General features: G+C 38.0%; 2 protein-coding genes across 5 annotated transcripts in view; one reads left to right on the top strand and one right to left on the bottom strand.

Annotated features, from left to right (window-relative positions):
* mcph1 (microcephalin 1) overlaps positions 1-17,123 on the bottom strand; it is a 33,297-nt gene that overhangs the window by 4,720 nt on the left and 11,454 nt on the right. The gene's annotated exons all lie outside the window — the stretch shown is intronic.
* angpt2a (angiopoietin 2a) lies at positions 2,718-16,058 on the top strand. Of its 3 annotated transcripts, XM_035956976.2 has the most exons (10): positions 2,718-2,811; positions 2,955-3,239; positions 7,137-7,292; positions 8,407-8,528; positions 8,643-8,881; positions 10,014-10,141; positions 10,652-10,753; positions 11,564-11,730; positions 13,067-13,197; positions 14,802-16,058. In XM_035956976.2, exons 2-10 carry the CDS (start codon positions 2,970-2,972, stop codon positions 14,972-14,974), a joined length of 1,488 nt encoding a protein of 495 aa, XP_035812869.1. In that variant the 5' UTR covers positions 2,718-2,811; positions 2,955-2,969; the 3' UTR covers positions 14,975-16,058. The 3 variants fall into 3 exon arrangements, with proteins under 3 accessions (XP_035812869.1, XP_054874786.1, XP_023145346.1); XM_055018811.1 differs by having other exon boundaries at positions 2,727-3,239; XM_023289578.3 differs by having other exon boundaries at positions 2,728-3,239; positions 10,014-10,135.

Below are 17,123 nucleotides of genomic sequence, written 5' to 3'. Positions count from 1 at the left end.
TGAACTTGTGGGTAAAAAGTTGCTTATTTTCATGCCTAGCAAGTACGAAGCAAACCTAATTATTCATTTGGCATGTTTCTGGCCTTCTGGCAAACTGAGTCTAATATACATTTTTGGAAGAAGGGCTGTTTTTGCCTCCAGTGTTGTTTCCATCATGTCCCAAAGAACACATCTGGCCCTTTAGCTGCTTAAAGCTCCACTATGTTTACCAGGTTGTTGCTAATTGTGTCTGTTTCGTCTTTAACGCTAAGCATGCGATCTATATGGATTTTTAGACCTTTAGCTCGGCTGAAAACACCTGCCTGTTGCGACTCATAATTACATTATGATTGCAGTAAGAGTGACTTAAAACAGTAAATTTACACCACAGGCAGTTAAGCAGGGAGGTAAAGCTAACTATAAAGCTCTGTCAAGCCAGGTGGCGCTGCAGTTTCATCACTACAAGACATCCCTGTCACATTACACATTGTCATTAAATACATTTTTACAGTAAAAAAAAATTTTTTAAATCTGTTCTAACCATTTTAACAGCTGCAATACAACTCTCAAAATCTTTTTTTTTTTTAAAAATCAGATAGCTGCAAGCTGGACCCCGAGTCTAACATTTTTCACCGTAATTGAGCAGAATTTGTCTCGAGTGTCTAAGAAACGGGTCACGGAGATGCCAGTAGTAACAAACTCTCACTGATAGACATTCTTGCAATTGTTACAGCTTAGATTAGTTCTATCTATTGAGCAAGCAACAATATATTTGTCATGCACATGAAAAATCCATCCGTCTAGCTCTGACAACCCAATCAATAGCTTCGTGGCCATTCAGTACAATTACATTTTTCTTGCTCTGTGCAGCTAGTGAGCAGAGAGGCTGTACAGGCAGGCAGACAGTCCTGTAACCAGGTAGGAACAAATTTGGCTCAACAGCCCTGCATAATGAAACACAGTGTGTGCTTGACAGTCCAGCAGTTGTTATACATGTATGCAGCAGCATGAGGAAGCTGACTGGAGTTTGGTAGATATAGGATTTTGCTCAGCGATAATTCAATAAATGAATAGTCCCTGGAAGTAATGTCTATTTAATTGAATCACTGTTCATGTTCCTTCCTCCCCTGGGCTTTCAATCACCGTTAAACAGACAGAAATACAAAAACTAGTGCAAATGAATCCACTGTTTGAGTGAGCGTCTGAAAATGCTCATATTTTTGGAATGAGGACAAGTCCTTCCTCTTAAGTAATGTGCCTTAAATATGTTGCATTTCCCTTTTTACAGTAACTATTACATCAGCCTACTTCCTACAATTCTGTTTTGGTATTTCTATATCACAGCACAGGGTCAATCTCAGGCTTTCTTCTCAAAGAATGAAACATGGTGCAGCTGACACCAAAATGTGGTTATATGAAGGCAGCACAGCTATTCAGTGCGCAATATAAATAACTTCCTGCACAGCACAACTGCAGCTGGTTCAATATTGACCAAGAGCTTCCAGGCAAACTTTACTGAGTGCCAAAATTGTGTCAGGTTGGTATAATGCTGTTATAAGATGACACGATCCCAACAAGTAAACTTTGTAAACAGCTGCATCATTATTTGCTGTGTGGAGCAGCCCCCTAATCTTAGAGTAAACCAGTTCTTTAAGCCACAGAAAAACAAGTCTCAAACACAGGCATTTCAGGCATGTCGTTCAGAAAGGAGGTATGGGAAGACTCCATTCTATTTAACAACAGAAAATGCATTTAGTAGGTCATGAAAACATTCAATCTTGTAGAAAAATGTTTCTTAATTTGATCAGTTACACTTGCCCAGATTCACACATGCAATGAAATGTGAAATCTGTGTGGGATCACTATTTGTTGAACTATTGTTGGCTTGTGTGGACATGAATGGGCCTGAAAACATCCACAACCAGCCCACATATTTAAAACTGGACAAAATCACTAATCTAACCCAATTTACTTTTTTTTTTTTTTTTTTTGCACAAGAGTAAAACAACTATCCCCCTTACGTTTCAGATCTCACAGAGAAAGATTAAATTACGCTTCATCATATTTACGACTCAGACTTCTGTCAAGATCATTTTGACTTGAATAGCAGACATCAACCCTGAAGCAGATATAAATTAAAAAGCCATGAACATTTTGTGGTCAGAGGTCATCAGATGGCTACTTTATTTTGTACCAAAAGCAGATAATATAAGAATTTATTGACCCTGAGATCCAAAAGAAGAGCTGGGATTTGGAATTTTTTCTGACATTATGAACTTATGAAATAAACAAAAAAGCCTAATAAAGACCATATCTGACGTTTAGCAGCTTCTTAAAAGAACAAACCAGGAAATAAATATTAATATGATTTAACTGGAGGGTTTTTTTTTCCTTTGAATCCTCCATTCAAGATGCTTGTGTGTTTGTTAGCAGGCCGGGAAATATTTTTCAATGAATGGGATGGACACTGCTACTATCAAAGTGTGCGCTGAAGGTGGACAGCTGCATCCTGAGTAGCTGTTCAGCTAGAGCAGAAAAAAAAAACATGTGGGTATTGTAGAGGATATAGTGAAAGATGTGTAGTTTGTGCATCTGCTCTTGTGTGTTGTGTAGTGAGGGTGTACTGAAAGGAATCTCCACTTCACTGCTCTTCACAGTGACTGGTCACAGCAAGTGGGGGAGTGGTTTAAACTCACAGTTAGCGAGTTTAAACCACTTTAGCAAGTGGTCGGGGGGCTTGATGAAAGGCAAGCACATGCAGTCTGGCACCAGTAACCTAAGGACACACTACCTCTAATTCCTGATGGCTTTTTCCCCTCCTACCACCGAGAGGTAATAAAAGGGATCTGCAGAACCTCAAGAGAACCGTTTACACTTGGATGCTGCTGGGGAAAGACATCCAATTATAGAGAGAAGATTATAGAAACTCTAAAAGTCCAAAGGAATTTAATTGTGCTCACATTTTTTTTTTTTAGGTAAAAAGCTCTACGATGAAGATGGTGAATGTGGACTTGTTAGTTTTAAGCTTCTGCCTTGGTCTGGGAACAGGATACAGTGCTGTTAGTAAGAGACAATATCAGATCCAGAACGGCCCTTGTAGCTACACTTTTCTGCTGCCTGAGCAAGAAAACTGCCAAACCCAGAGCAACAGCTACAACTATCCAGTTCAAAAGGATGGACCCACGGACAGCAACGAGTCAGTTCAGAGGCTGGAACAACTGGAGATCACCATGGAGAATAACACACAGTGGCTGCTCAAGGTAAAGTTGTGTCACACTCATGATATCCCATTAATACCAATGACTGTCTTGACTGCAGTGATTTGACAGTGATGGAAAAAGTCTATGTAGGTATCTAAAAAAAATAAGCTTCCAGTGATGTATGAGAGGACAAAATGTGATAAGAGCGTTCACAGAGGTAATGGATTAGAGATTCTTACTTCCACTCAAATTTTTAGTGTCAAGGAGTGTCGAATTTTAAAGAAGACCCAATAACTATTCAGCATTGTACAAGTAACTTGAACAAACTGCTAATTTTGCCAGATTTCCCCTAAATCCATGAGAAAGTTTCACATAAATGTACCCATTTCAACTGATGGACAAGTAATTCCGAGCCCATATTAAACCACCAGGTCTTCTTATTCCGCATACTGCCAGTAAGGTTTGACTAATTACACAAAATAGTAATTTAACTGTTCACTGAACAAAGACGCAGAGTCAGTTTTAATGGGCAAAGGGATGCATAACAAGAACAAGAAAACTTCTATCAGAGTTTTAACAAATAGAAAATCAGTTTGAGAATTTATTTTGATTTGCACAAGTTGGAAACAAACACAAAAATGTGCTGAGGGTTTCTAAGACACTTTTATTCACTGGAAAGGGACATACTGGGTTTGATGATTGACAAAGACTCAACACAGGTGTCCACATGCGGGATGCATAGTTTCCTTTTAGTTTGCTGAGCCGTTACTTGTCCAAGTGAAAGAAGGGAGCTGTTTCTTTTCTTATCCCCTCTCCTCAACCCTTTTCAAAGTGTGATTCATGATCACAACTAAACAAGATGAGGAGAGACAAGACAAAAACATCTCACAGCTTGATCACATGATCCCTGTCTTGTAGCATAAAACAAGTTCTGATCCGTTTCACAGGAGAGGTCAGACAGCGCTATGCTCACAAAGACAGAACTCAAGTGCTGCCTCAATGATCAAAGCCTGTTCGCAATACAGCTGAACGTTTTACAAAGTCCAACAGAACATCTTCCATACTGCAAGGTTATGTATTTGTTATATACACAGAAGATTGCTGATTAATCTGTCACTAAAGATTTAGCTGTACTTGTGTCAGCATACTTTATCGGTTTCACATCAGCCTTTGTATATAAAGGGAGACTCTGATATCCACTTCTGATGTGAATTCTCCAAATGAACAAATATAGGTAAAAAAAGAAAAAAAAATCACAGCTAAAGCGTGAAAAAGGATTGTTAACATTATGTGTGAAAGAGAAAAGCATGCACATCCAAAAATAAGAAACCTTGTGCAGGTGCTGGCTGAAAAAAAGAAGTGAAGGACAGGTAGAACCAGAACATTTTCTTAATTATTGTTTTACTTTACATATCCCTGTACATTATATTAGACAATAAGGCAGTAGTTATGTTTCCCAACACAAATGCTCTTTCCTAAAATGTATTTCACATTTCGTCACAAAGAATAGAGGCCGAGTATAATACGCATTCTTACAGTAACTGAATTGAAACATTATACTTTACTCAAAATCTGCTCTAATAGTGGAGAAGCATTAGGCCAAATTTTTTTGGACGCAAAAACTTTTGGACCCAAAGATTCAAAGCAACAAGTGTGGTAGAGAAGTAAGGTCTCCAAAAAACTTGTGTAATACAAATACATTAGGAAACTCACATTTCTACCACAGATGAACAGTGAAAATATTAGAACAGGTTGGTCTGCTGCTGTAGCTGTAACCTTAGTATTAGTATAATATATTAATTCTTATATGGGAGTGTTTAAACCATATTTTTAGTTTTGATTAAAGACTCCTTCCGGATAAAATCAAGTTGTCACAATGGTGATTGTTATATGATGGAAACTTCCCAACCAAATAATCGGTCAACAGCACGGCTGAGCATTTCTGCTTTGAACCAATCCTGTCTGCTTGCAGGTTGGGGCTTTCCATGCCCTTGCTCTTCTTTAGAATTGTTTTTTGGTTCGTACATGCATGGCTAAATTACTCAAACATTACAACTTTCCACTGTAAAAGCACTTTGAGAAGTTTTATAGTGTTTGAGCGGAGTCATAAATGAGCTTGTGTGCTTGAGCTGCAGCAAGTGGGGAGATGTGGTTGGAAAAAGACGCAGGCACTTCACAGATCTGCTCATACATCTAAGCCATTTTAACACAAGAAATTATCATTTACATGTAAAAAGCATCTAAATATGTAAATCTGATGGCTGGAGATGAGTTTTTTGGGGATAATCAATTACTTTAGAGGCACTTTAAAAGTTCAGTAGGGTAAAATGTATTCACTCCATGTTGTCAAAGCTTTCAGCTGCATTTGTCCCTGAAGAGGAATACGCCGGAAATGACAATTATTAGATTGAGTGATTTATGTACAAGTGGGTGATACATTTAACTTTACGTACTAACAGAAATGAAGCACTCAGGTGGACTGATGCATGAATTAGTCAGTGGATGGATGGAAAAGTTTAGAGACTAAATATCTTCAGAAAAGAAGCAACTGTCACCTTATTTAGAAGAATGAGACTGCCCTTTGCATTAAGACTGAAAAACTTCACGTGATTTACTTATTTAAAATCATCAGAGTATAATCACTTAATTTCTGAGTATTATTTATGCAGCACCAGCTGATGATAGCTGATAAAAAAAAAATTGTTGTCACGGCTCATGTGAAAGAGGAACAAAGTCATTCCTTGCTGACGCCTTTGAGGGACAGAGAGTAAACAACTGATTAGATCATTTACTGTCAGTGGGACATCCTGCCAACGGCTACAACGACAATCGTCCACTCATCTGTGTGTATCCAAGAACACAAACAAAGTGGACACCAAAAGAGGAAGACAAACAAAATCAGCACTAATTGCATCTGTTGGCTGCATTTGTAATAAAAAATAACAATAAAAGCGTCTGTCTGTGGCTGCATTACAGACCGATGAGGGAATAATATAAGTAATTACGCAAACTTAGTGTGGATGACAAAGATGTTACACTGACAGTGGTTCACAGTTGCTCACAAGGCAGACTGTCATGAAGGATGTAACTCCTCACTCAACACTTCCATCCTGTTTACGAGTCGTGCGACCTGATTGCCACTCAGGAACACCATGCAGGAAATAACTTAATGATTAGTCCTCGTCTAAATCCGGCGATACTGAAAGGTAGATAAGAACAAATCTTGTAAAGATGATAGAGGTTTGATATGGGCAAAATGACATCAGAATTCTAAATGTTTTACATGACAGTTTTTAAATTTATTCTAATACTGCATTAGTGAGGAGACGTTTCTTTATTCCGCCTTCAGAGTGAACAAGCCCTTGTAAATTACTTTTATTCCTGACTTCAAGGAGGCTTTGAAATATTAGACTGTATAAAATGAAAGAGATATATCCACATGGCTCTCCTTAGAGTGGTGCTGCATCCTTTCACTGTGGTACAGTAGCATCTTTCTATTTCCAAAACATGTAAATCACATAAATTAAACATATAAACACAATCCAAGGTGGTTATTACAGATTTATCTGATAACATCATTACTGCAAGGATATTTTGGGAAGATGTGTGCAGTCTATACTTCACGCGGATGACAGACAAACCTGAGAACGGTGAAATTTTCAGTGCATAAGCAGGAAGCAAAACACAATAGAACACTAAAACATAAAATTTTTACTGCAATGTTCTTGACTCATGAATGTTAGCCGCTAGTATGAGTTCTGTCTTATCCACTGAAAATGGGAAACAGAGCTGCTTTGTGTCCCACATTACAGTAGCTGAAACCAGCTTACAATCTGTGAACTTATGTGTATAATCTAACACTAGGTTGTGCATGTACAACAAAAGCTCTGGCTAATGATAGTAATCATTACATTCTAAAAACTCTCTCAATCTAATTGTCATTCTTTTGTATTTCAGCTGGAGAACTACATACAGGACAGCATGAAGCAGGACATGGTCCACATCCAGCAGACTGCTGTACACAATCACACAGCTACGATGATTGAAATTGGAACAAACCTGCTGAGTCAAACTGCCGAGCAAACAAGGAAACTCACAAATGTTGAGGCACAGGTGAGGCTGTCTATTTGTTTTTTACTCATGGTTAGAAATTATGTGGAAAAAAGCACCACAGTTCAAGTTTCCTGTTCTTTGCGTTCAAAGATTCATGCTTAACTGTTTTCTGTGATACAATGTAAAAAAATATTGTAGCTTTGGAGTGTTAAAAAAAATAAGCAGAGGGAAAAACAGGCATGATGGCGTCAGTTTATTATTGTGGCTACACGTCAATGACCTTATGTGAGCCAACTGTACAGCATTTCCTGTTATTAGCACACTCGTATTCCCAGAGAAAGGGTCTATCAGTTTGTCACAATCAGACATCCGTCTGTTCAAAGACATCAACAGCTCCATTGGAGACACATAGCTGGGATCCATGTAAACAACCTGCTTTTTGCTGAGTTCAGTTCCTCCAAACTGGGAAATTAGTGGCAAGGTCCCCAACCCCAGAGTTAGGTTCAATACGTCGGTCTGTGAAAATACATGGATTTGCAAAGTTTGTCCTTGTTCAGGTACGTCTGCTGCATTGGAATATGGCTCCTCTTTCCTGTCATGATTTTCCATTTTGCAAATGGTTGTTTGTTCACTCTAGAGGTGCAAACTGGATTTGTACTGAACTTGATCAGCTAGTGGAATACAAAGCCTGATGATCAAACTGGCTGTTGACCTGGCACATATACTTCAAACTGATATGACATTTAGGAATATTATTACATATTTACAGCTCTGGATATAGCTCCTTATATGGTACATGCTCTTTCTGACTATTTTTTGAATTGTTAAAACTTACTACACGAAATGTAAAGAGGCAAAAACTGTGTCAAAGAATCTTTGACACAGTTGCATAAATTCAATTTAAAATATTCTATCCACAGTAGATTCATTAGGTCACATCCTATTTACAGTAGAACTAAACTAGTGTTGTATGGAGAACAAAATGTCGCTACTGGAGATTGCGCTTCTTATTGTTCCCAAGGGTAAATGTAAGACATTAGGAGGCATATACAAAAACAATAATTCGAAGCATTTAGAAGTGTACTGGATGACTGGTGGATGAATGGACACATCATCACAGGACATGTGGGACACAGTCTGAATGAACTGCTTCACCTTTCTGCCTTGTTTTTAGGTCATTCATCACACAACTCGACTTGAGCGTCAGCTTCTTGAAAATTCCTTGTCAACCAACAAGCTTGAAAAACAACTAATTGTCCAAACAAACGAAATCAACAAACTGAATGATAAAAACAGGTGAGGACACCAAATGGCATGGGAAAAAAACTGACATTTTCATGGTCACTAACACTGCAGTATTGGACTAAGCAAAGACACAGCTCACTGCATGACTTGCCTGTTTCTCCTCAGTTTTCTGGAAAAGAAAGTGGAGGAGATGGAGGAGCAGAGGCAGGTGGAGCTGAAGGTGCTTCGAGATGAAAAGGAGCAGCTCCAGACTCTGATACTGAGGCAGACAGCCATTATAGGTGAGCTGGAGCAGCAGCTGCTCAAAGTCTCCTCCAACAACACTGTCCTGCAGCATCAGCAGCAGGAGCTACTGGACACTGTGAACAACCTCATTTACACCATCTCTGCCGGCTCTGCTCGAGGTGAGTCAACATTTCAGGTCAACGCAACTTCTTGACCCTATAGTTACCCATAAAAGGGAGACGAGGTATGGAGTCTTACTCGCATACGCATATATATATATATATATATATATATATATATATATATATATATATATATATATATATATATATATATATATATATATATATATATATATATATATATATATATATATATATATATATATAAATAAATAAATAAAAAATATATATATAAATACAAGTATCATAATAACACAGCTGCCAGCACAAGCACCATTCTGACCTTCAGACCAGACAGCTGCAGCCACTCAATATTTGCAAAAGTGAACACAATTTAAAAGAATAGTCGGACATTTTGGCCAATAGGCTTAATCACTATCTGGCAGAGAGATATATCAGTCTGTTAAAAACGAAGCTACATCCAGCCGCTGGTTAGCTTTGTTTAATAAAACGACTGGAAACAAGTACAAACAGCTCTCCTGAGTCTCTTCAGTTCCTGGAAGGTGGATTGGTTTACTTTTGGACAGACCCGTGCTAGTTATTTCCAACTGTTTCCAGTCTTTAAAGAGCTCATGTTATGCTTTCTGGGTTTTCCCTTTTTCTTTTGTGAGTTCCAGCTCTTTTTGTGCAAGTAAAAGGTTTGCAAACTTACAAAGTAAAGAGTTCACACTGAAGGAAGCCATTTTCTCACACAGAAATTCCCCATGAGTGTCTAAATATCTTATCTGAAATAAAGCCTTTTCTTAAGTAAATGATCTACATCACTGTGTAATACATTTGGATGAAACCTGCCTAGCTGCTAGTTTGGCACACCCTAAAACAAAGAATGAGCAGCATCCTTTCAGTCCCCCAACATTTCCTCACAAAAGTACATTCTGCTTGGACTGTTTCTCTGCCGATACTCAGATATCTGGGAATACAGTACAAAACCAGTACTGTTTGGTTCAGTAATTTGGAACATCAGTGTATGGTGGAGCTGGCATACTTGAATCTACAGGGACCAACCGCACAGGAATTACCCACATTGGCACTAAACAAAAGAATCAGACATGTGAAATGGCAAAAGGAGGTCACCTAAATGTTGTATAGCTGTGTGCTACAACATTAATGAGACTGATTTCTTCCACAGAGACCAAAACTGCCATGATGCAGGACACTCCTACTACTTTCATGGACTGTGCTGCTGTCTACAAGTCAGGAAACACCCAGAGTGGCGTCTACACTCTAACATTACCCAACACTACAATAGAGGTAAAGGTAAAGTACACTTGTTTGACTGTATCTAACTAGACTTGCTGTAAGTGGATGGTCACCAACAACCTGGTGTTAAATAAGAAGCCTTGTTTTACTAGATCACTATGAACCACTCTTCATGTATCTGTGAGTGCACACCTAAATAATGTCATGATAGTGCATGTGTACATGCACACAGACATGCAATGACCTACCCTCACTTACACAACCTTGCAAATAAAACACTGCACGCTTCTGGATGAAGAGCTCAGTATAAAGCATTGTGTTTGAGGGCGGAGCAGTCAAATTAAAATGTCCTCAGACTTCTATTAACGATGTGCATGCTTGAGCTAAAACTGTGATCTCCTTAGATACTTTTCAAGGACTTGGACTTTATTCCCGAATCCTTTCTTTGCAACATAACAGTTATTTTAATTGGACAGTACTGTAAAATTACTAATGGGCATGAATCCTTTACAGAGCATTATTTTCTAATTATTAAACATGGCAACTGCTTTTCACTTGTACTTGAAGGCTTTCTGTGACATGGAGACAGAGGGAGGAGGCTGGACAGTACTACAAAAACGTTTTGACGGCCGTGTTGACTTTCACCGTACGTGGCAAGAGTACAAAAAGGTAAAAGCTATCAAGAAGAAATTCTTCCCTTTAAAAAATATTCCCTAGGCTACGCTTTTCATTCCAAATGCAGATAGCTGGGGCCAGACTTGGTTTGGGCGACTGACTGTGTTTGAAGAGTTTTAGGGATTCTGCAGTGTCACTCAGATCAGAGGCAATTTCTTAATGCAATCCAAAGGAGGGACACTGCAGCCACTAATAAAGAGATCTTAAGCAATCACAATCTGTTGTTCATGAACATAAAGCCAGCCGTGTCCCCGAACATTTTGAAACCACAAGAATTTTAGCTATGCGCTATCATTCAAGTATCCCGATTAATCACAGTGCATTTATTATTTGTGTCAGCGCATCTGAAACCATGTTTATAAAATGCCATCATAAAATGATCTTAAGTATTCCCAAAAATAGTGCCAAGCATTGCCAGTGTCAAGAGGGACATAAATAGGCCAAAACCATGATAAAAAATAAACTCAGAGTTCAATCTCAGGTCTCTACAAACAGTCATTACAAAGGACAGCATTCATGTAATTTCCTATCACAGTGCAAGCTCAGTTAAAATTTGCATTTTTTTCATCATCTCATTGTGATTGCGAATAGCTGAGACTGTTTGTTTGATTGCTGACATTACTGTGTGAATCCTGATGAAATATTCACTTCCTGGGAATAACTTTTATTGTAACAGCCAAGAAATGTGCAGTACTCTGTGGTCCTCTGTTGGTCTGCTCCTTTTGTTACTAGAAAAAGCAATCACTCTTGTTCTGCTGCAGTGGTTCCACAAGGTGTAATTATATTTCTCCTGGGTCATTTCAGGGGTTTGGAGAACCTTCAGGTGAATTCTGGTTAGGAAATGAATTTGTCTCCAGACTGACAAATCAACAGTCCTACAAACTAAGGATCCAGCTGAATGACTGGGAAGGAAACTCTGGATTCTCACAATATGATCATTTTTATCTTGACAGTGAAGCACAAAATTACAAGTAAGTTGTATTAATATCCTTTGAAATTAATTACTAAGATATTTCTAATAATATTAGGCGTCAAGTACTGAATATTTTTGCTTGACAAAAATGTGCAGCTCAAGTTATTAAGGACAAAGAAGCCTATCAGCAAATTATGCCTCTGTCTTACAATGGTGTGTTTTAATTCTGCTGTCCTGAATACACAACAAAAGCTGTGGACAATTTTCAGCCAGGGATCAGAATAAAACTGAAAGCTGTTCAACTATTATAATGAAACTAACAACTGTGTTAATATTCTGAAGCAACTAGCCTCGACTGACCTTGAACAAATAAAAGCAGAGTGGTGTGGCAATCTCTGTCATGCATGAACCTCTTTCTGAAGCAAAAGGAACACAAGGCTGACTATTATTTTATCATACAGCATTTTCTGCCACCCAGTAGACACGCACAGATCTGCAATTCAGTTGAATTATCGAGCAAATCCTCCACAATTGCTTCCCTGACAGCGAAGATGAGACCACATTAACGGCCACAATAACAGTGACTGTGGTGATTTTCCACTACATTTTCTGCAGCTGTTAACTCGGAGCACTAGCACACAAGACGTTTAATTTCACAATTCTCTGACAGACACACAAAATGTCCCCGGGTCATATCATTTATCTCTGGAAAAACTACTTTGAAAACATTTGCTCTTGATCATAAACGCTGACCAACAGCTACTACTTAAAAGCAAGACACATTATAGAAATTCCTCTGAATGGAGGTTCTTGATGTACATGCTTCCTGATACTGATGGACTGGCACCAGCCCAAAGAAAATGTAATAAAGCTGGTCAGTATTTGAAAAATAGGAAATACACAAAATGTCTTGGTATTCACTCTGCAAGTCCTGGCAACAACACAACCTTCTGATGTATTTTCTAACCTAAGCTGATTTCAGGACTGGAATGGATACTTCCTTTGAATTTGACAAACAGACCTTGAAATATCCAATTTACCACAGTTCTTTTCAAGTCCTCAGTCTACTTAACTATGACTAATTTGGTCTATTAGTTCAGTAATACCATCCAAAGAAAAAGAAAATGCACAAATACAATTATACAAATCATGTGGCATAAAATAAAATAGCATCACAGAATATCACCATATATCACCAAAGCACTTCCCTAGAAATGAACAACACTGAAGTAAATAAGCACGTAAAACTAATGGAAACAGCTCTCAGTTTTATCCTCGTGACAAAACCCAATAGCTACGGCCAAAGAACTGTTTAGGTGAGCGATGCCTTTTGAGGAACAGCAATCACGGACTTCCTCCTCCTCTTCCTTCATTTTTCCTTTTCCATTTTACAGGATACACCTTAAAGGCTACAGTGGAACAGCAGGCAAAATAAGCAGCATTGGGCAGCCAGGAAGTGATTTCAGTACAAAGGATGCAGACAACGACAAATGTGTTTGCAAATGTTCACAACTGACAACAGGCGGTAAGAAACATGTTTTTGCAAATAAGCTTTGCTTTTCTAATATTTCTGCTCGTCAGGAAATTTCGCTAATCGTATTAATTCGTGATGGACACTTGTTGTGGAACAAATTCCCACCCACGCAAATCTTGGAACTTGCCCCAAAAATCTTCAAGGGCATCTTAAGGGCTGCCGTACTTTTGTGGCCATGTCAAAGAGCACAATTAGCTCAGACTTAATCACTGATCAACCCATTTGGGAATTCAGCTCCTACAATGGTTGACATTAATAGCCTGGGAACAGAGCTTTCCCCCTCTCCTCTTGTAGCTAAAAGGTCCTCCTCCATTCCCCTGAAAGTGACTCTGCTGCCAGAAGTTTGTCTCCCTCTGTATTTGGGTCTGCCAAGTGACCATGAAAGCATGAAAACCTTAACCCTATCCCTTTTTTCCCATGAGGGGTCTCTCAAAGGGGACTCCATAGGCACATTACACACAGTCGTGACTGAATGGCAGTGGGCCAGTAAAAAGACTAAAGCACCATGTGTCATTATGAATCTGAAATTGCTCGTTTTGAATAAACAAAAAAATGAACGAATGCAATCATTCTGTATGCAAAAGAAGGATACACCTCTCAAAACAATTCAACCACAAACTATAGCTTTTAAGGGGGGCTCTGCTTTGTAGATGTTGGGAAGACCTGATGATCATGTGAAAAAACAAGTCATATAAAGGTAGTTGTGGCTCCATAAAGAGCTCTGGCAAAGCTCATAAATTGTCTTGAACACCTCAAGAGATATCACTTGAGACAAAATCAGCTGCAGCTAAAAAAAAAAAAAGAAAAAAAACCACAAAAGAACAAGTCTGAAAATTAAAAAAAAAAAACACTGAGTGTAGAACTCTGTATCATGCTGCTCGTTTCTGCATCATGCTAGCAATTTACTGCTACAGTAAGCATTACTGGCAGAACACAACCAGGTATTTGATCGATTTGCGGTGTGGATCTTGACAAGAAAGAAGAACACATGGTGGAAGAAAAAGATGTTACATTTGGTTCTGCTGCATCAGTTCCGATCCCAATTTTCCATGATTTTGACAATATGACAATAGAGCAGTTAAATTGATGGAGCGCTCTTTTAAACTCTGTAATCAATGAGCTGAATCAATTTCTCTCTCATATGGCTTCAACAATAAACTGTACAAAGGGCTATTCATTAATAAAATGGTAACTCTTTGGAAGTCAAATTAGATAGTTCTACTTTTTGCTCTAATTCACAGCCTTCTGCTTTCAAAAACAATACATTTGCAATGCATATAAATGAACAGAACCTTATTTTATATGCATTAAAAAACTGTGCAAAGATGGTTTCACTAAAGCAGGAGCATTAAACATTGTAATATGTTATTTTATTATGGATCCCTGCCTATGGTCATACAAAAATTTCACACATGGGCCACAGACGTAGCAGCCAAAGGAAGAGAGACAGTGTTTTATGCCCAGCAATCCCTCGTAACACAAATTTCTACGTAACAGTATAAAAAAAGATAGCAATCACACAACTGTTTAAAAAACTGTATAGATTATTCTCTTTGACAGCATTACATTTAAACTAACAATGTTTTGATGTTTAGGCTGGTGGTTTGATGCCTGCGGTCCATCCAATCTGAATGGGATGTATTACCAACAAGGGCAAAACTCCAACCGCTTCAATGGAATCAAATGGTACTACTGGAAGGGCTCAGGCTATTCACTGAAGTCCACTACAATAATGATCAGACCAGCAGACTTCTCGGGTTCCCTTTGAACCATCACACTGATTAAACAAAGTGGAAGGAAATTCTGCCTGACAAACAGCAACAAACAGCAAAACCAAAAATATAACTTCTCAAGGGAGCCAAAGCACTTCATTGTAATATTTTTAGATATCTTTGTCCATGTTTATGTTTTAACTAATTTGAATCAAATGTTTTTTGTCAAATATGGACCGTCAAAGTGACACTGTCAAATGTTTATATTGGAAATACTCATGACTGTGGCAAGTAGGGTAACAGCTAGCTAATCAGACAGGAGATGCCAGACTAAAATGTGACATTAACTTAAGTTCTTGAATAACTGTAATATATAGTTTAAGCACCCATGTAACTATGCTTTAATGATAGCTGCCGATGTCATTGTACATAAAAGACTATGGTACAAGATGCAGATAAACAACTGGCTCAAAGTGACTTATGTGTTGTAGAAAAAATATATGTTAAATGCCTAAAATGTAAATGCTAACAATGCCACAGAAAGTGTTTCTCTTACGATAACATTGTTTTACTCCAGAGAATGTATGTACATTTGTTTCTTTAATTTATATGTAGATTTTAAGGTTGATATTTAACTTTATTATATATGAAGGAGATCTGCCACAGATCTTGACTGCTAGTTTCTAGCTAGCTAATGACTTCATTGCACACGAACTAAGATGCATTATTTTAATATAATTTCTTAGCACCCTCCTACATTTTAACAGGTGATGATGACCTTTTGGCAGTCTTTGGGAAAGTATTTTTTTGAATGTAATTTTTTTTTCCAAGTTACAAGAAGTTAGATTTCATGAAAAAACTGGGCATATGAGGAAGCTGAGTTTCTTACCAGTCACCACTGGCTAGAGCAGCGTCTGGCTGTAATGTTCTACTAGCTGTTATATGCATGAAGTTGAATATTAAACACTGACCACAAAGCAGAGAACTGAAGAGAGCTTTGTGGTCGGTGATTCCTTAACAAACCTCTTAAGGCCAGTGTACAAGAACAGCCTGGTGGCTGTACATGTTGCTATGTGTTCTACATCCTTTTGTGTAGCTTCATCGAGTAAAAAATGCATAATAAATTCAAAATGCTCCAAACTTGTGTTTTTCGTTGTCGCTTTTAAAATGTTAATTTCTAATATAAATCCGTAGAAAAGTGATGCAGGTTCAGTGGTACTTAAAATGGATACAATTTTCTTTCACAAAATCTTGAAGTAAATTTATGTTTTGTTATCACATAGTAAATTCTCGGGAAATCTTTTTTTTGCATTAACATAATCAAATGGTGTTTTACATATTTTAGAATTCACATAATGAGAAAAGCAGGCAGTTAATGGCACGGTTGAGCAATTTCCGCATTGAAATTGCAGTGTACAGATGATAGTCTCAGAAAAATGGGTTCAGACTTCAGGCGGTTTTATCACAACTCAAACAAACAGACCTTGGTAGCTTGTATCAATATTCTTCTTCAGAATTGGTTACTTGTTTGAACGTGTACGGCTGAATTATTTCAATATTATAACCTGCTATTGTGCAGCGTAGAGCAGTTTTACAGCGTTTGAGCAGTGGCACACAGAGAAAGAGACTTCTTAGAGGAACATATTCTAATGAAAGCAAAGGTGTAGACTTGCATTCAAGTAATTTTCAGGCAGGAAAGTGATCAATTTAGTGGAAAATACTTCTTAAATATGTCACTTTGAGACACAGAGATGAATATTTAGAGGTTTAACCAATGACTGGAGAAGGGCTTTCGTCGCTGAATGCAGAGATTTAAGGTATAGTGAAACTCCGAAAGATTCGATTTTAAGTTAAAATGGCAAAACTACTTCACATACTGACCTCTCATAACATGGGGGGTTTAGGCATCTAATCTCAATATACAGTAGAGGTCATACATATTAACTGAACACTTCATTTTACACAACGAGATATAGCCCAATGTACCCAGCAAATTTCTATGATCTAACTTTGCCCATGAAAATATAACAAGTAGATCCTGCAAGCAGCCGATTGAAACTGGCTGCTCAGAAACTGATAATATCAATATAACTTGTTTATGCGCCTGCTTAAAAACTAAATTGTTTCCACCGATTGCAAGTCACTCATTCAGACTCTGCTCTGTTCAAGTGATTCCTTGAGGAAGTAAAACTTTGCTTTGACTTG

Source organism: Amphiprion ocellaris, chromosome 16 (genome assembly GCF_022539595.1).
Source record: "Amphiprion ocellaris isolate individual 3 ecotype Okinawa chromosome 16, ASM2253959v1, whole genome shotgun sequence".
NCBI lineage: Eukaryota > Metazoa > Chordata > Actinopteri > Pomacentridae > Amphiprion > Amphiprion ocellaris.
Note: the sequence above shows the minus strand (reverse complement) of the source record. Positions and strands in the feature narration are given on the sequence as shown.